The sequence below is a fragment of the Taurulus bubalis genome (genome assembly GCF_910589615.1).
Source record: "Taurulus bubalis genome assembly, chromosome: 14".
NCBI classification, from domain to species: Eukaryota; Metazoa; Chordata; class Actinopteri; order Perciformes; family Cottidae; genus Taurulus; species Taurulus bubalis.
Window position 1 is genome coordinate 14,331,842 of NC_136602.1, and position 26,389 is coordinate 14,358,230.

The 26,389-nt window shown below is 38.6% G+C and overlaps 2 protein-coding genes across 2 annotated transcripts; one reads left to right on the plus strand and one right to left on the minus strand.

The window, feature by feature from the left end:
• On the plus strand, positions 1–25,161 carry mcph1 (microcephalin 1; the record flags this gene model as incomplete). Its single annotated transcript, XM_079230090.1, has 14 exons — positions 1–34; positions 138–229; positions 342–460; positions 594–678; positions 833–944; positions 1,022–1,153; positions 1,238–1,318; positions 2,031–3,137; positions 4,129–4,235; positions 6,991–7,028; positions 7,183–7,356; positions 7,443–7,520; positions 24,772–25,022; positions 25,109–25,161. The coding sequence occupies 14 exons, from the start codon at positions 1–3 to the stop codon at positions 25,159–25,161; spliced, it is 2,463 nt and encodes an 820-aa protein (XP_079086216.1).
• angpt2a (angiopoietin 2a) lies at positions 9,906–20,237 on the minus strand (the record flags this gene model as incomplete). Its single annotated transcript, XM_079229885.1, has 9 exons — positions 9,906–10,078; positions 11,580–11,710; positions 12,919–13,085; positions 13,762–13,863; positions 14,232–14,359; positions 14,757–14,995; positions 15,096–15,217; positions 16,308–16,463; positions 19,974–20,237. 9 exons carry the CDS (start codon positions 20,235–20,237, stop codon positions 9,906–9,908), a joined length of 1,482 nt encoding a protein of 493 aa, XP_079086011.1.
• Positions 25,162–26,389: the final 1,228 nt, after the last annotated feature.

The following is a 26,389-nucleotide window of genomic DNA, read 5'->3' on the forward strand; positions in this document are numbered from 1 at the left end:
ATGACCGCAAGCAACAATGGTTCAGTTCTTAAAGGTATTGTACGTCGTCTTAGTTTTACTGCAGTTAATCTAAATTGGCTACATTTCACTGAATTGTTTATCATGTAAGTTAATGACTCTGTTCATTATGTTTGCAGATGTCGTTGTCTATGTTGATGTGTGGTCATCAGACAAAACGGCAAACTATTCGAAACCATTCGTTCAGCAGCTGCAAGAAATGGGAGCTCAGGTGAGACTGCAGAGCACATATACACATTAGCACTATATTGCATGTCATTGACTGTATTTTCAGACAATTGATATGTTCACTTTGCAAAATCGAAATGCCTCGTATTCAACAGATATCAAAAGCATTCAATAAACAACTCACACATGTCGTCTTCAACAACGGACACCTGGCTACATGGAGGAAAGCCAAGAAAAGTGGTGTGAGGCTTGTCTCTGTTCTCTGGGTAGGCAGGTAAGAATGACGCTGAGAGACAGCAACAATTCTATGATATTTCTTACAGTATTGTCATGAAGTGTTACATGATATTGTTGTCAACCATTACTTGAACAATAATGTGGCTTATTTTTGGTAAAATGATGTCCAGATGTTACAATGACGGTGTTCGTGTGGATGAAGAGTTGTATCCAGCTTTTAATGATGAAAGCAATCCCATGTTGAAGAACAAAAGAGTGAGTAAAGCCAGATGTACATTGGGTCTTTAAGTTTAAGCTGTTACTGTAAATCACTGTTGAACCACTGTCGAGCTATAGTTTGTGCTGATTTGGGGTCTTTTCTTCATACACAATACAATATATAATGCTTTATGTATTTTGATTCACGTAGCATCGTTGCATGCAGCCAAAAGATTCTCCAGAGAGGACACCTGAAAACGACAGACGCATGAGGAAAAAATTAGATAAGATGATGAAAGACCTAGCTCCAAAAGAACCTCTTGGTAAGAGATTATTACACACTTTTTAAAGAAAATGTTAAATCACAAATTACATCCTTTTGATTTGTTTTTACCCACAGTTACAGATGTGTCGCCCATCATTATTGATGAGGAGAATGGAATAGTCTATAGCCCTGCAATGAAAAGATCAGATTATATGGCACAGCGTTTGAAAGACATGAAAGAGAAACGGGAGAGCCTGTCACCCACAGGTAGGAACAGCATCAGTTGTACTGGCTTCTGAACGGACAAATGTCAAACCCCAGAAATTCCCATACACATTTTCTATCTTTCAGCTTCACAAATGGTTGAATCCTGCTCAACCACTGGGTCGAAGCCTTCTCTTGGGAGCACACCAACCATCCCCAAATTCATGTGTAAGAATATTTTGGTATTACTGATCAATTGAAAATTGTATTGTTGTGTTGAAATCCAAGATGGCGCTTGTACCTTGTCAAGTACTACTTGAAGTTGAATCTCTGTTTGTGTGTATATCATCAACCTACACATTTCTTTTTGATCTAAATGAAAACGGTAAAGAAATTACATTGAAACACTTTAAAACATACTATGACAGCAACAAGCGTTTTTGGGCCAGGTCTTTTTAACTTGCTATGTGAGCAGCTCCTCCTCAGCCTCTTGTTGCCTTTCACACTCCGCAATTCAATAAGTGAAGAACAATGTGAAGCTGGAGCCGCTGCCTGTGGTTTTATATAGTGAGGGTCATGGATAGGGCTGTCCTTGACTTAAGAGATTCTTAGTCGACTAACACTAATGTATGCTAATCCAGTATTCGATTTATACAACAGATCTCAAACAACAACAAAAATCACACAAAAGAACCTCTTTAAATCTTGTGTTTACCAGAGGTGTGCTCATTAGTTTCTTGGAAAAAAGTCAACAACAACTAATCGATGAAAGAGATCTTAGTCAACTAAAAACGATTCGACAGATTAGTCGACTAAGAGGGGGCAGCCCGAGTCTTTGAGAACATTTACAAATCCAGCTAAACACTGGCAAACAAAAACAATCAACAGAAAGTAGCTCAACAATGCGCAATATCCTTATTTTTTCTTCTTCTGAATATAGATGACCAGTCGGATGATGATTCCAGTGCTTCTGTTACTGAACCTGCTTACTCACCTGATAAGGAAGAAGGGAGAATGCAAATTGACGTAACTGACCATGACCATCCTGAACAACACCATAGGAAAGACTCCACAAAGCCGTGGCTCTCACCCTGCCATGATGTGCCAAAACAGACTTCAAGTCATGTAAAATGTCAAGACTTTCAGGAAGATGAAGCGACTAGACCGAAAAAGTCTCGAAGGATCTCAGTCAGAAAAAGGCCAGCAGAGAAACACAGTTTATTAGAAAGTCCCTCTAAGGATAGGAGATCTGGCAACAGCAAGAACTTTCATAAAGAAAAAAATCAATCTGAGATAAAAACCTCTAGTCCATCACCAAACAAAACTGAAAAGGGAAAGGAAAAAAGGAAAGCTGCTAAATCCTTCACAGAGACTAACACACGTTTGTGTTTTGACGCTGCAAACTCTTCGAGCTGCCGCTCATCACCACCCAAATTAGGCAATGGTGCAGTTAAACTATCAAAAGAAACTGTTATCCCGTTACAGAACACACCTAAACGAGCCAGGCCGTCACTTTCTGCCTTGGTACGACCTTTCACTATATCCAGTGACTCTAAAAGTGTTCCCTCAGGTTCCACTGACGGGGACGATAATGTGTTTGAGGACTATTTTTCCCCTGCCAACCACCACCCTAGATCAAAACAACCTTCTTTGCCTAATCTACCCGTGGAGAGAGACATTCAGATTCCTTTTGAGTTGGTCTCTGTCCCAAAGAAGAGACAAATAAGAAGAAGGGAGAGCGTTGGATCTGAAACTACGAGTAAAAAGAAGAGGATACTAGAAACAAGTCAGCCGTCTGATGCAAGCAGTAAGCCCCAAAGTCATCCACAACAGGATGCTAAAGAAGCTCTGCCTGCGTTGGAGAGTCCGGGTGCCGATGTTATACCTGTGGCCAAAAGGAAAAGAGAAAGCACCTTGCCCTTCACAAGCAGCAGCACAACTACGAGTGATGCCGTGAAACCGAGAACAGCATCAGGACCACCAACAGCTGACGCAATGTCGGAGCTGCAGAAAAACTCTGTCAATGCCATTTCTCATACCTTTGAATGTGAGTAGTAAAGATAGAAAGTGTATATTAATGATTTCCTCTATTATCTTCAATTAGAACTGAACAAAACGAATAATTACTAATGCTGTTTTAACATTCACAATGGTAGATATTTGTACATTTGTTTGTAATCCCTGGATTTTGTATGTAGTTTCAAAAGGTTTGCAACATAATTATTATTTCAAGGAATACAGATTTAATTCAGCTAATTTTCTGAAGATTTATTCCTGGATGTGACATTTTAAAGAGAAGAATAAAGAGAACACTCCAATGTAAATAAATGAGGCCTTTTCATATGAATATTCTTGTAATATTCTGTATGTGTTTGTCTTTTCAAGACCTCATTTGTAATTTAAGATTATAAATTTGGTTTAATACAGAGTTTAAAACATGTTCTCTCCTTTTGTCTCTGTGTTTTCTCCAACAATCCAAGGACAGGCAAATTAAGCTTTATTTGCCGACGCATTTGTTAGTCAGTATGTGATAGACGGGCCTGGCTCGCCAAGATCCTGGACAGTACAAGCAGTTTTGCAACTGGAGAGCGCTCGAGATAGAAAATAAGCACTGAATATGTCAACGGATCATTATTGAAATCTAATACTTTTTAATCACATTTCTGATGTAAAATAAACTTACTGTAACAGAACACATACAAAACTGAGATTTAGTGTTTAAACAACCTGTCAAATTAAACCATGGACATCTTATCTTATCAAAAATATGTTTATCTTAAAACACATTAAGACCTCAATCTTGTGAGTCAACAGTTAACTTTATTCTTTGAAATAATTAATCATCCTAATAAATGAAAGTGAGTTGTCTGGTAGTAGTGAAGTGGTAGAAGCCAGATCTAATGAAGAGATGAGAGCCCCACACAGACACACACAACAAGACAGTGCCTGTGGTGTGATAGCTTGAGTGACATCCCCCCCCCCCCCCCCCCACACACACACACACGGTTTTCAATTGTTTTTCTTGTTTGCAAATGTAGGTGGAGGAAATGTGCGTACGGTTGCAGCTGGTTTAACAGAAGGCAAAGAAGAACATCACAATAAGCAAATCAGCTTGAGTCTTCAGAACATGGTTAACCAAACAAAGGTGAGAAGACATCATGATTGTTTTTAATGTTAAGTGTACATTCTAGTGATTGAATTTCAAGATTTTTTTTGTGCAAAGAATCAGGTTTTCCTAAAAATCTTGTATTGATTGATGTACATTTCCTTAAATGTTGTGGTACTGCAAAAACAGGATGATCTGAGTATAAAGTCACTAGTGGGAAGCTTACTGATTTATTAACGATACTGTTGCAACATGGGATTGCACAGTTTTAATTAAATATCTCCCATTTAGTCATTTATATACTTTCTTCAACCGTTGTGCTTTGGTGTTAGCAAAGTTGCACGTAGTTCACTTTGGCCTAGATACAATTTGTTTGTGTTTTTCACACTTTCTCAATTTAGTTTGGCATTTGTACTTTATTTATCCTCAGAATCTATTGCAGCTGCAGACTTTGACAAAATACCTGACGTTCATGGTTTTCTGTAATATAGGAAGTCCGGGAAGTGAACGAAACATCAGTAGTGTGTCATTCCTTTTTAAGTATTTCCTCCATAAGGTCACACACTTCCATAGCTGTTTGACGCAGCTAGTCAAGAGGTTCTGTCTGGTCCTGAGGGTTTCCTGTGTTTTCTTGTGAAATGCACCTGGGCTCTGTTTTCGTTACGCTGGTAACCTCAACAAGCTGTAGCTGAAAAAAGTCAAACATGACGTCGGCTCCCCCGGGGATCTGTCATGGGTTGACTTTATTGTAGCCTGATTACAGAGATGATGATAGTTGTTATGTAGTTCTATAAAGATCCTGATAATAGATTAATGTTCAAATGTGCGGCGGTATCGGAAAACAAATCCATCCAAGCTCTGGGAGGTCACACCTGCAGGGCTCACCCGTCTTTGAAGGTGCAGGTGGTAAACAATGATACCACTCATGGTGCTCGACTTTGGGTGAGTACAGAGCAAGTCATTGAGATTGTTAGAGTAAAAAAAAAAGTAACTCTAAAATTATTTAAATCGAAAGTCATTCGATTACATGTATTTATTGCAAATATTAAGACAATTATTTAGGCTCATTTTTATGTTAATCCCCATCCCTCTATCCTCATTTCATCTGTCAATCCTCTCAACCCAATTATGATTTATTTAAATTAACTCTAAGTGTTTTTTATAAATCCTTTTGAGCGTTTGATTCTTTCAGAAATGGCCAAGAGTCAGACGAGTTCACAAAGCCTGTAAACTGATATGATTAATACTGTGTGTGCCCATGGCTGTCTTCAGCTGTGACAAGTGGTTATTTAGGTTTTTACTGGTATCTTTAATTGTCTCTCACAGCTTCAGTTGACCTCAATCTTTGCAGAGACTCAGGATCCTCACCTCTTTGACATTTTTCTGAATAGCGTCATTTTCATTTTGCCCAGATTAGCAGCCCTCATGGAGACTCACTCATAGAGAAGAATTTCCTTCATTTGTGCTGGTAGCGCTCGTGCTCAGAGGCCACGCTGCAGTTCACACCAGCTCTTTGTCAGAGGCTCATTATGTCCAACTCCTTTTTCAATGCCTGTGCGGCTGCCAGAACATGTCCACTGCATACGATAAGCCAAAGTCCCCTTTGAGGATCCTTTAGAATAGCTGCCCATGTTTTGAGTTGTTTGACTTAGTTTGAAAGACTCCAAAATGAGCAGATTTTTTTTGTCACATTTTGGCATTTCTGAGGTGTTAGAAGAGACCATTAACAAAGTAAAAATATCAAAACATTTTTCCTTTTTGAAGAAAACTTCTGTCAGGACAACGAGGAGTAGCAGTCACGGGGTGACGGTAACCACCTCAATGACTTCCCAACTTACTTATCGGGGACAATGTGGTGATGGTGTGGGAGGGACTGCTGGACCGTTTTGGCAGCGCTGTGTGCAGCAGGCCTTAACCCCTGACTTCCAGCTGGCGGACCAGATATCAGTATATTGGCAGGAAAGGCCCGGTGGTCCTGTCTGTAACTGCTGCTCAGGTGTTTGTTTCGATGATGGTTTGCTGTTTTGGAGCCAAAGTACGAGGCTGGATGGACCGCTGTCGTCAGGCTACACATTTACAGTTCCGTTTCGGTGGCTCTGAATATGTTTTTCTCCACTCATGGCCTTGGTGTTTGATTTCCTTTTTGGTCTCTAGGCAGGGTTGTTGAAAGTGCACAGCCTGTTTGGCTGGTGAATAATGATCATTTTACCTGTTCAGTGCTGTATCGTTCAACAAACCAGCTCACAATGCTTACACCCAAATAAACATACACACATTACATTTCCCAGTGTTTTTGAGACCTTTTTCATTAATATACATACTGTGTTATCAATAGAAGTATTGGCTACTTTAAAGTGTAGATTTGTTCTCCATAGAGTTCATAGATTTCACTCCTGTTTTCTGTGATTTTATCTCCTACAACCACAAGTCGAGAGAAAAAGATCTAGCCAAATCTGTGCTCTTCTTTCGCTGTTCCACATATGTTTACTTGTTTACCAGATATGTGGGTGTTGTGACAACCAAACAACGGGGAACACACTAGAGCCTATGGGAACTATTTCCCAAAAATAAGATAGGTGTGAAAGCATTGTACACAGACTCATGTATCATTAAGAGCATATTGCATAAGGGTTTCATTTAATTTCACTTCCAGCTTTGTCTCATTGCTTTACAGTTGGATAATGTTTCCGCAATATCAGTTCATAAAAGTGTTTATGATCATAAGGTAAAGATAAATTTGGTGAGGAAAATGTTTGATCCTGTCATAATTGTTGTGTATTTATCTTTGTTTCAGGCTATGAGAACATTGGTCATGACAAGCATGCCCAGTGAGTAAGTACAACAATTTCAAACTATTGGTCTTAAGATAAATGTCAACAGCCATAGATTGCTCACGACAGTTTGAATGCATTGGTGAGAAAGCTGGTAAGAAAGTATGTTTTGTGCATTTATGTTGGTTGCTTTCTACTCTGTTCACCTCTTGTAGGAAGCAGCACACGTTGGCTCAGGTGGTGACGGCACTGGGTGGTTTTTCAATCGTTGACCGAGTTTGTGAGAGCACAACTCATGTCGTGTCTGGGGGTCACCGACGGACTCTCAATATTCTGTTGGGCATAGCTCGTGGCTGCTGGATCCTGTCATTTGAATGGGTGTGTAGTTTGTACGCATTTTGAAGCCATTGCATGATCATATTTAAAATGATAATGAAGTGTCTTACTTTCTTGTGTTTACATTTTTCCGGAGTAGGTCCTGTGGTGCTTGGAGCAAAGGCAGTGGATTCCAGAGGAACCATATGAACTCTCAGACCAATTTCCTGCAGCACAGGTGAGAACCAATTCTACTTGAGTAGGACAGTAAAAGTGTCCAACACACAAGTACTACCAGCATTAACCTTCTCCGTAAACCTTGTTATGTTTTCCGTTAGTGCAAACAATCAGATACATTTCATTTTTTATTTCATGGCCCTATCTGAATTTTTCATTAATATTGAATGACATTAAATTAACAGATAATAAGGTTGTTTATGCCTTTGCTTTTATATTACATTCTGAATGTGAAAAAAAATCATGTGGAAGCCTGTAGAGTTATTACTGTATGTGAATTATTAGTATTAACGATATTAATTATAAGTATTATTAGTAACTTATTTAGTCCTGGACTGCAGTGCAAAGCTTCAGTTTAATACACTTATTTTACAGGCTTCGTTTAAATTTAAGTTTTCTAATTATATTTTTTTTCTGTGTACTAATCATACAGTATAAATTATATTTGCAATGCCCCTTTTTGATACTCAAAACTAATAAAGGCTCGTAAAACCAAAGCCGAGAAAGTTGGACGGAAACCTACACATTTTCAGTCCGCTTGTTTTTCCTGAAGCATCCTGTGTGAACTGTGAATGTTGCCTCTTCCTGAACTCGTCATTCATGAATCTCTGTCGGCTCCTTCTATCGCGAGGGTAGACGCTGGGCATCAATGCAGACAAATGTCAACACATTTCCTCTTTAAATTGCATAACTTTGTTTTATGTCCCCACGGCTGTTTGTACATTCCTTTACTCTAACTGCACACCCAGCAGCTGGAAAACCACATGCTTCCTTCTTTTATCTAGTTTCTGTTGCCTGTGGAGCCGTGTTGCCTTCAGATGCATTCATTATAGAAACTACAGTTTAAATAGACAATTTTCACGGTGAATTTTTATTTACATCTCAATGGGACTATCATGGATAAATAAAGACACATTAAATGCTTCTGTCGAAATAATGATAACATTTGTAAAAAATAAAAGAAACCGACATGTTGCATGAGGCCAATGTTTGAAGCAGTTTTGCCATTTTAACTTTAACTCAACAACATGGAAAATATTACAAACCAATGGCCAAGAGTAATTTACAGCTGCATTGGATTAATCATTGTATTAATATGATGTAGTACTGTTCCTTGATTTTTCAGATAATTAGTTTGCTGAATTAGCTTAAAACAAGACATTCCCACTGACCCCAAATTGACTGTGTCACAACATACCAATATTGCTCTATAACATTACATAAACTGTGATAAAGGACGTTATCCACATTGCCTATTATTAGCTATGCCTACATTTCTCTTCTGAAGATTTGGGGATTGCATGTGAAATGTGTTTTAGTGACCTAAAAGCAACAAGAAATGAAACCTTTGAACATTTACAATTTTTATTTTGTTCTTGAAAATAGACATTGCTGAACAATATGTGGTGCTCTGGCAATTGTGCTTACACCAAGCTGTGCATTGCATTGTGTAGAACAGGACTGTTGTGGAAAAGGACTTTAGAGTTGAGGCTTTCGCCTTGAGCTCTGGGCCTTGTGGTTGTGTTTAATATTCAACTTCAGGTACATAACAGCTGGTAGAGCATTACAGATACTTGAGAAATGTAGCTTCCTCACTCTCACAGATTTAGCATACATTTTGCTTGTTGAAGCTTCAAAAGAAACATAACATAAATAAAGAAATACATTCCTAAAATACTGCAAAAAGGGAATCGTCATGTATGAGCAAAGGTACTGCAGAATTATATGAAAATAATTCCTCCTAGTGTGAATGTGCAATGAAATTGTTAACTAGCTAGGACTCGAATTTCGCTCATATATAATGTTAAATATAAAACTTCTGATAAATCTACATATAAATAAACAACAAATGTACATACATTCTCGAGAGAAAAACAACATTATCTGCAGAGAAACATTTTCTGCAGCATCTTTTTACATTTGTATTTTAGGCATTTAACAAAAATGTGATCACTTTGAGTCAGTTGTTTTCTGCATGTTGTACCATAGTCTCCTTTTTTTTTACCATGACATAGGCAGCTGTTATTCAAAACATGGATGATTGAACTAAATTAAAATCTTTAAGGAAATGTAATTAGGTCAACTTTTAATCTTCTGTTATTTCTCAGTGTAATTACTATACCCATAGTAATCTATACATACCACAGTCATGCATATTTCAATATAGATAGTTGTCATTTAGACAGTCCATATGTAACAATTTTTTGCAACAACCCATTTGATTTAAATTAATAAGCACAATAATGCACAAAATATGTCTTTCCAAAGGTATGTAAAATATGTTCATGAAGTGCTTTGGTTCACTTGATACTTTTTATTTTTGGTTTTGTTGTTTGTTGCTGTTTGTCAATTTCCATCCCGGTTTGTTTATTCTGTGAGTGACAGTTCAAAGGGAACCTGAGAAGTCTGCTGGTCTGATCATCATTGTAGTGGACTTCAGTGAATAGCCCGAGCCTTTCCAGTAGTACCATTTGATTCCATTGAAGCGATTTGAGTTTTGGCCTTGCTGGTAAAACATCCCATTCAAATTAGACGGACCGCAGGCATCAAACCACCAACCTAGAACATCAAAACAAATGTGTTAAATGTATATGTTGTTAAAGAGGTTTTTTTTTTTTTTAATTTTTATGATAACATGATACAGTAACCTGTGTTAAGGAAAGCCTGGTTTAGTTTGACTGAAAACTTTCACTCTTTCATATGTGACTCATGTGTGTAAATGTTTCATGGACACAGGGCAAAGCTATAGAATGAAATCAAATATGACAAATTGTAAAGCTCCTTTCAGAATTAAACCATCTTAACTTAAGCTTGTGGCAAACTCAAACAAATTAAAATAGTATACGTATGCAGGCTTTGTAAACTGTGCCATCTGCAGACTGCCTACACTCCTTCCTGTAAAAGCGTTGAGGTTAAAAAGCTGTAGTATCTACTTCATATATAATGAGTAGTTGAGATTTCAAAGAACAAGCAAGCATTAAATACATTTGTCCATCTATAATAGCGGTTGTTTGGCTTCTATTTAATGAAAAGCATTAATGCATTATTCACTTTGCACTTGCAGCTGTAACTTAATCCTTGACTTGGTGTCACACAAGCAGCTAGAAGCCTCTTGTGAAAAAAGTGGCTCCTCTATAAGTGTCATTGTGTCAAGGCAGCCAATTCACATTTGGCAGCATCTAATTGGATGTGACAGTAAAATTGCTACTGCTCTTATGTAGAGATGTTGTCACTTATCATGGACACACCCTTTTTGTTTTAGGTCCCAGTGACACTTTTTAAGTTTTTTTATCAGTGTGTGCTGGAAAGAGACTGACTGATAACTTGGTTTATATCTTTAAGACTCTGGATTCTGTGTTTGGCTCAGCAGTAAAAACTGGGCTGTCATATGTAGTCCATAGACATAGCATGTATATCTGTAAACAGCAATCAAGAAACCTAATATTTCAGTTAAAAACATACAGGGTTCAAAATATGGTTTGACATTATTAATGTTCATACAGCTTTAGTGCATTCATTCAAATTGTAGTTCATTCAAAACCGGCAGCTTCATGTTTGTAATGGCAGATCCTGCTTTACTCTTTTCACTGGGTGAGTGCCACTCAGTCACGATTGTGCATAATGTGCGTATGGAGTCCCCTGTGAGGGGTCTCTCATGGGAAAAAAGGGAGCGGGTTAGAGTTTTCATGCCTTCGTGCTCACTTGGCAGACCTCAATACAGAGGGAGACAAACTTCTGGCAGCGGAGTCACTTTCAAGGGAATGGAGGAGGACCTTTAAGCCACAAGAGGAGAGAGGGGACAGCTATGTTCCCAGGCTATTAATGTCAGCCATTGTAGGGGCTGAATTCCCCAATGAGTTGATCAGTGATTAACTCTGAGCTAATTGTGCTCTTTGACCTGGCCTCAAAAGTACGGGAGCCCTTAAAATGCCCTTGAAGATTGCTGTGGCAAGTGCCAAGATTTGCGTGGGTGGGAATTTGTTCCACACAAATCCTGATATTTGTATTTTCTTGACAAGCACAAATAGTCAAAAGCACAAGTGAAAGACGTGTTTCTTACCCCCTGTTGTCAGTTGTGAACATTTGCAAACACATTTGTCGTTGTCTGCATCCTTTGTACTAAAATCACTTCCTGGTTGGCCGATGCTGCTTATTTTGCCTGCTGTTCCACTGAAGCCTTTAAGGTGTATCCTGTAGAATGGAAAATGAAAAATGAAGGAAGAGGAGGAGGAAGTCTGTGATTGCTGTTCCTCAAAAGGCAACGTCCAGCTCACTTTGGCCATAGCTTCACTGATACTGGATCTAACTGAACTGGATCTGTGGTTTGGCATAAGGACTAAAGTACGTGCTTGTTGCATCACAGTTTTGTTCTCTTTGTGATTTTCACAAGCAGCTTAGTGGTTTCATATGTTGTCATGCTATTTTTGTTTTTTTACTAAAGAATTCGCATTGTGCTTCATGTGCAGTTTCTTTGTAGGAGTTATTTGGAATTACTGAGCCAACTAACTGGAGACCTAATTGGTCATAGTCAAGTAGACTTAAGACATGAAAAGAACTGTGTTGAATTGGAGCATTTCAAGGTCTGTTTGTCAAATTCAAAGGAAGTATCCATTCCACTCCTGAAATCAGCTTAGGTTCAGAAAATAAAACACTTCTGGAGATTGTGTTATTGCCAAGATGTGTAGCCCGAATGTTAGATATCCAAGACATTTGATATATTTCCTATTTTTCAAACACTGACCAGTTTTATTACATTTTCTTTGGGCTGACGCCAGTACGTCAGTATCAGGAAGTAGACAGTCGTATACAGCAAAGAGCCATCCAGAGGAATTTCTATAATGTGTTTTGCTTTTACAAAAGTAGTCAGAGGTCAACATTTATGACCATGAGCTTTTTTTCTCTAAAGTAGGTTTCAGGTGATAAACATATGTGTGATATGGCCCAAGAACACATTCAGTATGATTAGATAGTTACAGTCATTATGTTTTTATTTGGGTAAATATTTATGAATTAAATAAATTGCCATGCCACTACATGTGAGCTCTTCTAAAAATGGGGCTTCAGAGATGCTTTTGAAGTGCTCAAGAATGTGCCTTGTTACTGTTGCCTCTGAATGTTGTTACTAACATGGTTGTTAATTCCTTCATAATAATTGCAAGACTTTGTGTTTTGAGGCTGTGCTTTAGTTGCGCTCCTTGAAATTTGGCACCGGTTGTTGGTATGTGTTCAGGATTGTAGACTTCAAAAGCACTGTTGTGAGATACACATTACTTGCTTCTTTTCCTTTAATAACTTGAGCTGTAACATTTTGGCTTCAAACCAAAATGAAACCGAATGTTCAGTAATTGCAGACGAGCATCTGACACACTTGCTTCTTTGTTGTTGTCAGTATAACGTACCTGTAATTTTGTGCTTCACCTTCGAGGGAAACCTGGTCGTACTGTGAGAATCCAGAGTTTCCTTCCCAGTCGCTCAGCTGGATCCTTAGTTTGTACGACTGTTGAATTGTCAATCTCGAGACAAACTCATTTCCTAACCAGAATTCACCTGAAGGGTCTCCAAATCCCTGAAAAGACACAAAATAAATGCAATTAAACCTTGTCGAACCCCTGCAAGAAGGGTTTTCCATTAGCAAACAGATGGGACTACCATGTACATTTCTTGGCTATTCCACTGAAAGTTGTTTAAATCAGACTAAAATCAGAATACTTAAAATCACAAAAAATCACGTTCGCACTGAGATATTGATAAGAAAGTATGCCAGGTAAACAGAGCTAGCATTGTGGTCAGGATAAAGGAAAGTGCATGAATGCTTTCCTCTGTCATGATTGCTTTGTCGAGATTTGAGATTATTTTTGGCAAAAGTGTTGGCCCATTAATCTCCTACTTGAAGTTGACAGTGCTGGTCTATTTTTGAGAATGATCTAGTCCTCTTTTTTTTATCACAAATGTTAAGCACAGTTTCAGATGCACTTGCACTTGCAGACATTTTAGATATACTGTGATTAAATCTGGTGCTTGAAAGTTGGCAAACTATCGTGATTTCAAAATGTTGGGGGTGCCCTGTTTGCATAATTTTCATGAAAAGCAGATGGTGATCACTTAGGATATCTGTGTTTGTAGTTGCCTCTTACAGAGCTTTCAAAAGACTTTTAGTGCTCACTGTATTGTGCAATAGGAATGAAAACCGTAGCCTAGGTTGTATTATTTTAAGGGAAGAATTTCTTCTCGATTGCTCTTACCTTTCTGTACTCTTGCCACGTTCGGTGAAAGTCAACATGGCCGTCAAAGCGTTTTTGTAGTACGGTCCACCCACCTCCTTCGGTTTCCATGTCACAGAAAGCCTTCAAACACAAGGTAAAAGTAGTTGCTGCAAACAATACTTCAAAAATGAATGCTGTGTGGAGAAGTCATCCTCATTTGTAATTTGACAATGCCGTCGTATTTGAGTTGGTCAAAACAAATGTTACGTTGTAAGGAAGGGAGACAGAATTGAAGTCCAAGTCTTTATCGCTGAAAAGTTTCTAAGGAGATCTTAGTTTTAGCTCAAGCATGCATCATTAATGGAAGTCTGAGAACATTTTAATTCAACTACCCTGCCTTCAGACACAATACTGAACACTTCCAGAGTGTTTATGAAAAAGATTGTGTAAGTGTGGGCGGTCAGTGCATGTCTAGTCTAAATCAATTTGACTTTATTTAATTACTTTACCTTAACCTCTATTGTAGTGTTGGGTAATGTGAGAGTGTAGACTCCATTTTGGGTGTTTCCTGACTTGAAGACAGCAGCGCAGTCCATGAAGGTGGTAGGAGTGTCCTGCATCATGACAGTTTTGCTCTCTGCAAAAAAAAAATTGTCCTTGTTAATTTGACACCACACAATTGTACGGCATTTAACTGTCCTCCTTTGATAAGTTTACATCTTCTGAGGAAGAAAAAAAGGCCACATTCATTGCATTAGTGTTGCTGCTTTTACAGGAAGCCATGTGTTAATTAAAGTTAGGTGACCTTTTCTTTCGTGCAATCCAAAACTATAGCACAGCCACACACAACGGCTTAAAAAATGAAACGTAAGCCTTTTGATTGGATTAGTTTGCGTAGGCATTTTAATTGAGTTCAGTGGCTACAACAGACAGTGGTTGTTATGGTAGGTCCCAAGGGTGTTGTGTTTTCCAAATATACATCAAAACTTAAGAGTGCATGAAAGAGGTTATGATGACCTGAAGTGCAGACTCACCTCGAGCGGAGCTCACGGAGATGGTGTGAATGAGGTTGTTCACGGTGTCCAGGAGCTCCTGCTGCTGACGCTGCAGTCCAGTGTTGTTGGAGGAGACTTTGAGCAGCTGCAGCTCCAGCTCACCGATGATGGCCGTCTGCCTGAGTATGAGAGCCTGAAGCTGCTCTTTTTCATCTCGAAGCATCTTCAGCTCCACCTGCCTCTGCTCCGCCATCTCATCCACCTTTTTCTCCAGAAAGCTGCGGAGACGCAAGTTCAGCAAGTTTTGTCTTTGCACATACGTGTACAAAACTTTACTTAGTGGCCCTGAAAATTGGTATTAGCAATTGATGTCCTCACCTGTTTTTGTCATTCAGCTTGCTGAGGTCATTCGTTTGGATAATCAATTGTTTTTCCAACTTGTTGGTTGACAAGGAATTTTCAAGCAGTTGACGCTCAAGTCGAGTTGAATGATGAATTACCTTCAAACAAAAGAAAAAAGTGAAGCAGTTAAGTTGGGCTCTGTCCAAGAGATACCGGTTAAAATCTTCCATTCATCCATCAGTAGTTTTTTTTTATATGCTCCAGACTATGATATTTATTACTTTTTACTTACAGGTTGTGTTCTGCATTTGGCATTTTTCTTTGAAATTATGCCGTTGCATCTTAAATTTCTCAATTCTTTATGTTTTTACAGTATGCAAATGAGAACATGACTTGCAGCAAGTTAGAAAAAATAAAGTAAAAAAGCATGTAACCTGTAAAAACATTTATATATATATATATATATATATATATATATATATATATATATATATATATATATATATATATATATATATATATATATATATATATATATATATATATATATATATAAAAATCCTTAAAATAAATAGCTTGTCTCAAATCATTTTGATATTAAGTTCTGTGTTCCCTTACTGGATCAAGTGCGATACAAGCTCTGTTTGCACCTCTAGATTGAACAAACAGCCATTTGCTAAATGGAAAAAGTGGAATGGGAAAGAACGACCAAATTCCAATACAGCAGACATACCTGAACAAGGGAAACGTTCAAAACCCACCTACTTTCACAGACAGATGTATTGAACTAAACTCTGGGGTTGGGGACCTTGCCTCTAATTTCCCAGTTAGGAGGAACTGAACTCAGCAAAAAGCAGGTTGTTTACATGGATCCTAGCTATGTGTCTCCAATGGAGCTGTTGATGCCTTTGAACAGACGGATGTCTGATTGTGACAAACTGATAGACCCTTTCTGTGGGAATACGAATGTGCTAATAACAGGAAATGCTGTACAGTTGGCTAACATAAGGTCACTGACGTGTAGCCACAATAATAAACCGACGCAGTCATGCCTGTTTTTCCCTCTGCTTAAATTTTACATTATTTAATGCAGCGTATCGCTGAGCACACTTTGGCCTCTTTGATTGGAAAGAATGTTGAGCATATTAATGTTTTCACTTCTTTAAAAACAACTTGCACATGCTTTTTCCATAATGTTATATTGCATAGCATTCTGTATGTGTAAAGCTGCGGGTCGTCCAGCCTCACCTGGGCCTCCACATTGGTCAGTTTCCTCGTTTGCTCTGCGGTTTGACTCAGCAGGTTTGTTCCAATTTCAAGCATCGTAGCCGTGTGGTTGTGTACAGCAGTCTGTTGGAGATGTACCATGTCTTGCTTCATGCTGTCCTGTATGTAGTTCTCCAGCTGCAGCACAGATAAAGAGTATTAGCTTCATTGATTCGTATCATTAACCCGTGGTTCTCACAATCCTGTATTGCATTCACAGGTAGTTCACAGATTGATGGCGCTCACTGTCGTCTGCTTCTGTAATGTTGGACACAGAGCATCTCTGTTTCTAGCTGGAGCTCAGTTGTCCTTGTCACTTGTTCTCTTGTTCAGATTCATCTTGGTTGTCCAGGAACTCACATTCTATGAGTGTTCCTTGTGCTCTGACTGGAGTGCATTTAACACCATTAACCATTAACTGACAGTTAATGAAGATGGACATACCGTGTTAAGATAAGATAATCCTTTATTAGTCCAGCAGTGGGAAAATTGCAGGCTTACAGCAGCAGTGCACACAAAAGACACATAGTAAAATATAAAACAAGTAAGATAAATAAACAGTAAAGAAGAAAATAATCCACAATAGCAATATACAGATGGAATAAAACATATTTAAAATGTATTTATATTGCACCAGTTAAAGTGATTAAAGTGACCAAAGGGATTGAAGTGTTATTAAGTGTTTCTGTGGTCTACTGCAAGCTCGGTTGGTTGTGCAGTATTATTCAGTGTATAGCCATGCTTCTTAAAGAAATAACATTTAGTATATTTCATTATTGTATTATTTGACTCCCTGATTACACACCAGCCGTGTCATTTTATTGAATTTGTTAACCACATTCCCTTCTGTCTGACGCAAACATCGTGGTGGAAAGCACAGCGGTCTCCGCGTGATATAACGATGATATTATTATTGAAGCAACATTGTTCTGTTATTTAAGGAGAGCTATAAGGACAAAGGTGAATATAACTATCACATGACATGGGGTTTCATTTTTTTTTTGACATATGGTGTCAAATATTTATGAAGCTTCTTTAAATTAATTTACAAGTAGTTGTTCATCCTGGTGGTCAAAAAGTTGTTACTACAAAGTCATTTATTAAGTTATTTATATCAACTTGACTCAAGATGATGAAACTATGTCCATGTATGATGTATCCATGTCCATATCAAACCTCTTAATCATAGGAATAATACAATGAGCATGGTTGCCCTCAGGGTGGGAAAAGGTCAATGTTTCATCTTTAAGAGATTTGTCCTGATCTACCTTACAGTATTGCCCGATTTAGACCGAGACCAATCATTAAGTTATTTCCTGCATGGTGTTCCTGAGTGGCAATCAGGTCACACGACTCGTAAACAGGATGGAAGTGTTGAGTGAGGAGTTACATCCTCTATGACAGTATGACATGTGTGTGCGAGGGGAAAACAGAGTCTGTTAAATATCAGTACGTTTTGCATAATCATTTTGTTATTTACTCATCGGTCAGCAATGCAAACCCCAAACAGCCAATTTTCATTTTTATACTTTTACAAATGACATCTGCAATCACTGCTGATTTTGTTTGCCTTTCTTTCATGACGTCCAGCGTGTTTATGTTCTTGGAGACACAAAGGGATGTGTGGTAGGTGGGAGGCTGTCATTTGAAATGTTGGCAGGATGTCCCATTTACAGTCAATGATCAAATCAGTTGTTTACTTTGTGCGCCTCAAAGGCGTCAGGAACAAAAGACTGTTCCTCAACAAATTGTTTTGCTCGGTAGTTGTCAGCCGGTGACTCAACTCGTTCGATCAATCCGGCCCCTGCTGTAGGAGAGGGTCCTAACCTCACAGAGGGACTTACATGATGAAGTAAAGTTACATATCATTCTGCTGTCAAGCCATCTATTTACTTTGCTTATTCCTATTGAAGTTCACAGGGTGCTGAAACCTTGAATCACATGGAGAGGCTACATTTGACCCGATGCAGAACGCTCTGTTATATCATTTTGAATAAATCACGGTTGCACTTAAGGTAGCAAGCTTACAGCAACTACGGTATCTTTTTAAATGTTTTATCTGTGATGACAGAAGTTGTTGAACGCCTCTCTCTTCTACCATACTGATCGTCAGCTTGAATGATTAAATAGTCTTTTACACATATTTTTTTACTGGGTTTCTACGGTAATAACGGCCATAGCACACTTGCCTCCTGACATTTACAAAGATGAATTCTACCTCTCTGTTAATACAGAGATGTAGTACGGTTTTACTTCTAATCATGATAATCTGTATTATAGTTGGGTGCAATAGGTCTGTTTTACTTTATTTGACACCTTCGCTGAGATCTCTTCTCCCACATGTATCTTCTTGTGCACATTCATTTGGTGAAGACTCAACAGAAGAAGGCACTGGAGTCCTCCCCCGATGACACAAACAGCTCATGTTTGTTGGTACAGCAAAATGTTTGCTGACACTTCATTTATCAGCAATGCTTCTTTGCCTGTAAGAAATATGTAACCTGTCACTACAGCAGAATTGCTGTTGGACTTTGTAAAATGTTCACTTGTGTTGCAAGCAGGCTTTGATTTGTGAGGCAGCACTTGAGCTTTTGTGCCCTCTGAGCTCTCCGGTGGAACAGATCGGAGCTCGCTTTATGTTACGAGACAGGAATTGTGTGATCAAGCTGTGAGGTGTTCTTGTCCTGTCTGGCTCGTCGTGTGTAGTTCTGATCAGTAATCGCACTCTGAGAAGGGAGAAGAGCGGCAGCTAGACAAGAGGCCGGTCACTTCTTTCACTGGCACAAGTAATGGCTCAGCAGGCTAAAAGGGGAGTATGAATCCCTCGTGTGGACACCTGTGTTGAGTCTTTGTCAGCCATCGGACTCTTTATGTCTTTTAGCACTGAATGAAAGCGGCTCACAGACACTGAGCACTTTTTTTTTATATTGTTTTCCGCGTTTACTAAATCAGAATAGATTCTCAAAGAAATAACAAAATATATGTCAGGTAACACTGTGTGTGGTTGTTTATGTGACTTTCTAAAACTACACATTTAGACAACATTGTGATCCTTTGCTCATTTTTAACAGATTTTGTTCGATGTTTTATTTAGTGGAGCAGTTTTATCACTCTTTTATTTTGTGCTATTGGTCAAGCCTTACTCTTGTTAGTGTGGCACTTAACAAAGAGCTCGTGGTTCGGTACGAGCCTGAATCATTCGCCCATTGCATGAGAACCAACGCAGCTGTTATCCTGGAAGTCAGAACAAACTAATTTATTTTCATTCTGGTTGTTAAAATGTGCCGATTTTCCACATGCTGAAGTATATTAGATAATTATACAAATGTTTTGGTGGGAAATCTGATCAATGTTTCATCCAAAGTATACATCATGCTCCTTACTAGGTGTATGGTTTTCTTTAAAAGGCTACCTTCTTTCCTTTTCAGAAAATTGGAAAGGAAGTATGAATGTCTCCAGTGACACCTGTGTAGAGGAAGTGTAGCTCATCAGCACATTTTGTCCTCTTACACAGCATAATGGTCTCTCAGATAAAGAAATTGACTTCATGCTCTTCTCCTCTGAAACTATCACTCTGAAATCACTGCATGTCATTGATATCACAAACTAATGTAGTGGTGTGATATCAAGGGTGTGACACAACTTTACCTTCAGCAGCCATTGTGTGTTATTCTCCATGATGATCTCTAGTTGTTCCAGCCTCTGAGCCGACTCCTCGTTGTCCTCAGGTCCATCTTTTTGAACTTCATAGTTGCTGCTTTGGGTTTGGCAGTTTTCCTGCTCTGGCAGCAGAAAGGTGTAGCTGCACGGCCCGTTTTGGATCTGATATTGTCTCTTAGCAGCAGCACTGTATCCTGTCCCCAGACCGAGGCAGAAACTTAAAACTAGTAAGTCTACATTCAGCATCTTCATAGTAGATCTATTGACCTAAAAATAAAGTTACAATTATAACTCCTTGGATGTTTAGGTTGTCTTAAGCTTCTCTTATTGCCTGGATGTCTTTCCTCGGCCGCATCCAAGTGTAAACAATCCTCTCGAGATTCTGCAGGTTCCTTTTATTACCTCTCAGTGGTAGGAGGAGAGAAAGCCATCAGGAATTAGAGGTAGTGTGTCATTCCCTTTAGGTTATCTGTGCCGGACTGCATGTGCTCACTTTTCATCAAGCCCCCAACCACTTGTTTGAGCTGCCCATGGCTCCTCTGATTAGCTGTGAGTTTAAACCACTCCCCCCTTCACTGCGGCCAGCCGCTGTGAAGAGCAGTGAAGTGGAGATTCCTTTCAGTGCTCACTCACTTAACAACACAGAGGAGCAGATGCACAAAACTACACACGTTCCACTATATCCTCTGTAATACCCACATGTTGTTTTCTCTCCAGTTGAACAGCTACTCAGGATGCAGCTGTGATAGTAGCAGTGTCCATTCATTAAAATGTTTCCCGCTAACACGCTTGCATCTTTGAATGGGAGATTCAAAGGAAAAGTGAATTCATTCAAAAATATTTTCCTCCTTCGTTCTTATTAGATGCTTAATCTCTATTAAATAGTTAATTCCCAGAAATCTACTGATTGTGTCTTTTCTTGAGACTTATATCCTTATTTCCTCTGTTTATTTCACAAATTCCTAATGTATTAAAACAATCTACAATTCCCAGATCTTCCTTCGAGTCTGAGGGTCCATAAAGTCTCATATAATCCGTTAGTACAAATTAAAGTTGCCACTTGCTGATCTCTGACCACAAAATAGTCCTGACTTTTTTCTGCTTCATGGTAGATTAATACAAGATTCAAATGGAGGAACTACTACACATTACATTTTAAGTATGTCCCTTAGTGTAAATACATTAAAGGATCAAACTTAATACTAATGCAGATTCTTATGGATAAAATAGATGTAATGTCTTCCAGCCGTATTAAAAGCAGCATTGTCCTTTTCTTGAAAGGTTAGAGACTTTTCAGACATCCTTTGTGCACAACATGCCTGCAATACTCAAGTAACCTCTTTTTCTGTGGCTGTGTTTTCAGTAGAAAATGTTTCTGAAAATGAATTACTCCTGGGTTACTTTTTCTAGATATCTTATAATGATACAGATATACAACTTTGTTTTGTTGTAATGACTATCCTGCCAGACATAATGGGAAGTGTAGGATATTTCCCCCTAATTGCAGCATTATCCCAACCTGTTTTTGTTTGTTTTTTGCTGTAGTCTGTCTGAGGGCTCTCATGTCACAGTGGGGAACAGGGTGCAGGTGTGTGACACAGAAAAGGTATTGATATAGGAGGATGTTTTGTCCTATACTGCAGGAATGTGCTTCCATCACAGACGCTCTCTTATTGATTCAACAGCTTCACTCTTTACTCCCCCAAACAGTAAAATCCCTGATAAACAGAGACCATGTTCCAGCAGTCTGCAAAATAGCTGTGAATATATATTGTGCTTCGTATCTTGTCCTGAATAGTCATTTAGCTTTGGCATAGCCACATTTTAGTGTCAACTGCACCATTTATCTTTTTTTCTTTTGCCAGGAAAGGCTCAGAATTGCCTTCTGCAGTTGGATAGAAATACCAAAACAGAATTGTAGGAAGTAGGCTGATGTCATACTTACTGTATAAGGGAAATGCAACATATTTAAAGGACATTACCAAAGAGGAAGGACTTGCCGTCATTCCAAAAACACTGACTTTTTTCAGGTGTTCAGGCTGAATCACAAAAATGTTAATGGCAACAGTTGTTTAACGCACAGAGGAAGACATATAGCGCACAATAAACATGTTCTCATGCTACAAGCAGACGATGTGACTCACTGTATTTCATTACACAGGGCTGTTCGTTTATTCTTGCCTGGTATTGGTTGTTCCAGAGCTTCACAAGCTATCTGCCTCTCTGCAGACTCATGCACAAGAACAATTTAACTGTACACTAGTGGCTGCTAAGACATTGATTAAGTTGTCAGAGTAAGGAGGTGGAATTTCCCATGTGAAGAATAAATAGATTTTTGCTGGCACTTTACGATGCAACTCATCCGTGTTGTAACAATTTCGAGAGTGTTTATCAGAGAAAGCTCGCTGGCATCTATGACCCGTTCTCTAGAGATTTGAACAGTTCAGCGTGGTGATACTGGCAAATGCAACAGACAGACTTCAGTTTACAGACAAATAATAAATACAGAGATGTGGGTCATAAAAGATGTATCTTAAATGCAGCAGTATACTCTATGTTAAATTAAATGAATACAAATCAAAACAGCTGTTGAACACAACTCAGACTGTACTGTATTACAGTATAGTTAAATTTTTAAACTTTTTTATGTCGCCCTTTTGCGTTGGACTTTTTATTCTATTTTTAAAGCCTCTGTTGGCACATAATATACCTTACATATAGTCTTCAATCATTCCCTTTAAAGTGCACAATGTGGGTTAATCTTAACTTGACCCTGTCTCTGAACCCTCTGACCAATCCCTGATTACTTGACGTCAAGTGAAACCTGTGTGAACATTGACAAAAGACTAAAAGCATGAACGCTTGTTTCCTGGCATTCAACTTTAGAAGAGAGCAGATTGTACCCTTCAGTTTCACAACTGACCCTCGCTGGATACAGAGCAGGCCCGTAGTGAGCGCTCGGAGCATCACTCACCGAACCGAAGAAGAAACACAACCTCAAAGTGATTCACACGCTCTCATTTAGTCAGACAGAGCTGATAAAACTCTGTGAACAATGTGGGCTGCTGAAATGAAACCGGGCACATAGGACATCATTAAAGATCCCCTCAATGCCACTTGGAGTTCAACAGAGTTGTCTAATGTGATTCTGATTTGTAATTTTTTCAATTCGAAAATATGAGGCTTCCTTGAATTTGAAAGTAAACTGAATTAGTGCTGAATAGTTTGTTGAAAAGTTTTTTTTAATGCAATAAAAGTTCAGCAATGATCGAGAAATATTTACTCTTACAGCTAGTTGTTATTTAAATTGGCTTTACAGGTCTTTAATGGTAATTTAGTCTTGCAGTAGAGGCTGATTTTTATTTCCCTCGGAGACAAATCATTACAGCTTCTGCTGTAGCTCTAGCAGCCACCTTCAGGCCAGTTTTGGTATTGAATCACAGTTTCAAATTTACTGCTTTGATGTCTTACAAAATAAGTTATTCTGGGTTAACTTGAATACTTAATTGTTTTATTCATCCGTGAGAGAACACATTTATTGACATCAATATGTCAAGTTGTCTGTCCAAGGTCCGTATTATTGTCTTGTTTCTGAGATAAAATACCTGAGATTCATGTGAGATACATCCTTGAAACGTGAGAGTTTCAATCTTAACCTTTTGATTCACCAGAACTACAACAGAGGAAAGTTTCTCATAAACCTAAACACACGATGAATGCTAGGAAGTATGGCAATCACAATGGTTCAGAACAAACTGGTTTTGAGGAGTTTAGTGAACAATCAGAAGGATGTTGATTTGATTGATAAGTCACTGCAAGTCACACAACTCAAACTCAATATTCTAAGTTCTTAGAGTCCCCGTAGTCCACCCACACAGGTGTTTTCATGTGTGTTGCCGGATTAGACCTTTTCTCTGCTATTAGCTTTGTTGCACTGGTAAGACTGGAGTCTTCAAACCATTATCAACTGGGGACATTTTGACATGTCACTGCAGGAAGATTGTAGGTGTGAATAATAAAATAGATGTTGATTGAATGAAGCTGCTTCAGTTTCAGGGTCGTAGTGTTGTGCGTGCTGTCACACGGTCACGGCTGCGACACTCTGCTAGAACAGAGCCATCGTTACTGTTATTAGCAACATCTGTGCTTTTCCCACTATTACAAGTCAAACTGTACACCAAACAATGCCTGTTGTTATTAATGCATAGAGTTTGTGACCACCCAGCTTCAACCTGACTGGAGGGCAAATTAATCAGAGGAATTGAAAACACCTGATTGGGTTTATCTTAATATAATAATACAATATAAAAAGATGATTTGACTGCTTTCATTCTTGAACCAGTAACTTCCTGGAATCTCTTATGGTTGCCTAGCAACTGGACCCAGCCAATAAATAGTCCGGCATGTAAAACAGTGAATTACTGTCTTTACACAGATATATATATATATACATATATGTATAATGAGGGAGTTTTAGAGGTGTTGGTAGGGTTATTTAGCTCTGTTCTCCTTCCACACAGAATTACAATAAACTTAAGGTAAAAATGTAAATTAAGAATACAAAAACACATTGCTATAAATGTTTATATATTATTATATTATATATATATATATATATATATATATATATATATATATATATATATATTCTTATTTTATATAAGAAAATATATAAAATAAGGCACAAAAATATGAGTACAGAATTTAGACATCATCATCATCATCATCATCATCTAACTCCTGAACATGAACAGCTTCTTGCTGAAAACTGGTCATTAACTGTCACTTTCTGGTCCCAGATCTGTCGTCTCCAGAGGCACCTGTCTGCCGGGGAACACCAGCAGGACCTGTTCCAGGGCCAGCCAGCCATGTTTGTGTCCCAGCACTCCCAGCCGCCCGCTCAGAGCCTGGTGGAGCTGATCCAGCTCTGTGGGGGGGCGGTCTGCAAATCTGTTCGCCAGGCGGGACTCTGCATCGGGAAGTACAGCGGCAGGAGACCGGAGGGAAGCCGGGTCCTGTCTGAGCAGTGGGTGCTGGGTAAGATAGTTCCCGCCAATCTCTGTGTTAAATTTGAAATTCGTTTTATTATGCCACTATTCATTATTGCTCTCATTTTATTTCAGATAGTATCACACATTTGAAGCGGCTGTCATATGACGACTACAACTTGGAGTGAAAGCTGTGAAGTTTAGTTCACCTGGTGCCTCAATTTCTGACTTACAATGTTCCCCTTGTGCTGGTTTTTCATCCTGCTTGTGTTCAGGGGATTTAAATAAATCCTCTCTTTAACTTTAGTCCACGGTTACCATGGGAACCTCTCACTTCTGAGGACTATCAACCATTCAACGGCGACCTCAGATACTGTAAACACGAAAAACTGCTTTGACGGTGCTTGTCGATACTTTATTGTTTATATTTTAGTAGTAACCACTACTGCAAAATGCTGTGAACAACAAGACATGTAGTGAGCGTTGAGATTGTTTTCATTTATAACAATGTGATTTTTAAGATACTTGCTGAGCCACTTAAATGGAGATAAAATACTGTATCCATATATAAATGTTTTGTGGTGCCTTTATTAATAAATACTTTGATTTGATCATCGGTTCTCTTTTGTTCTGTGATGTAAATTTCAGTTTTCCAGGTTTTATTGAAACTATAGAGAGATTACTTAAACAGTGTCTGGCATTTTTTCACACCCATGTAATGAACCCATGTAATGAATAAAGCACCAGGGTTGTCAAAAACCACTCAGCAGTATCACTGGGTAATAGATGACAAGTATACTAGCTTATGTATCACAGCTTACTTGTAAGTCATGTTTTAGCAGACAATATGGAGAGTTACTAAGTATGTAATACATGCATAATACATGCTGTATTTTAGGTTCATCGAGTATAATAAAAAGAAAAACTGTTTAGAACAGTTAGCATGTCAATGTGTCCTTGAGAAAAACACTGAACATGTACATGAGGATTGTAATAAAGTTCAGTAATGAAGGAATTATTTTTTAGTTTCAACATTTACTTTGCGACCAACTTTCTGGGCCACCTTATCAGGCCAAGGCCAATAAAATAAAGAATTGTATCAATATTTTCAGTTCAGGCCAGCCCAATATGACTGAGCGACACCCTCTGTTATTGTCCCCTTTCACTGCAAACAATACCAAATCATGCAAACAATACCAAATCATATCTATGTCGGATTGAATTATTTTTTCCATAAAACACTATAAAGTGGAAATGATTGTAAGACGATAAGTAAACAATATGTCACCCTTTTGAAAAGGCTAATATGTAATTTGTGGAGAATCGTAGAAAAGGCGTTGTGTCGCTTTAAGAAGGGGGCGTATGGAACTCACTGTGCCTCTCGCCCATTGGCTGGCCTCTACCGCGGCACGTGAC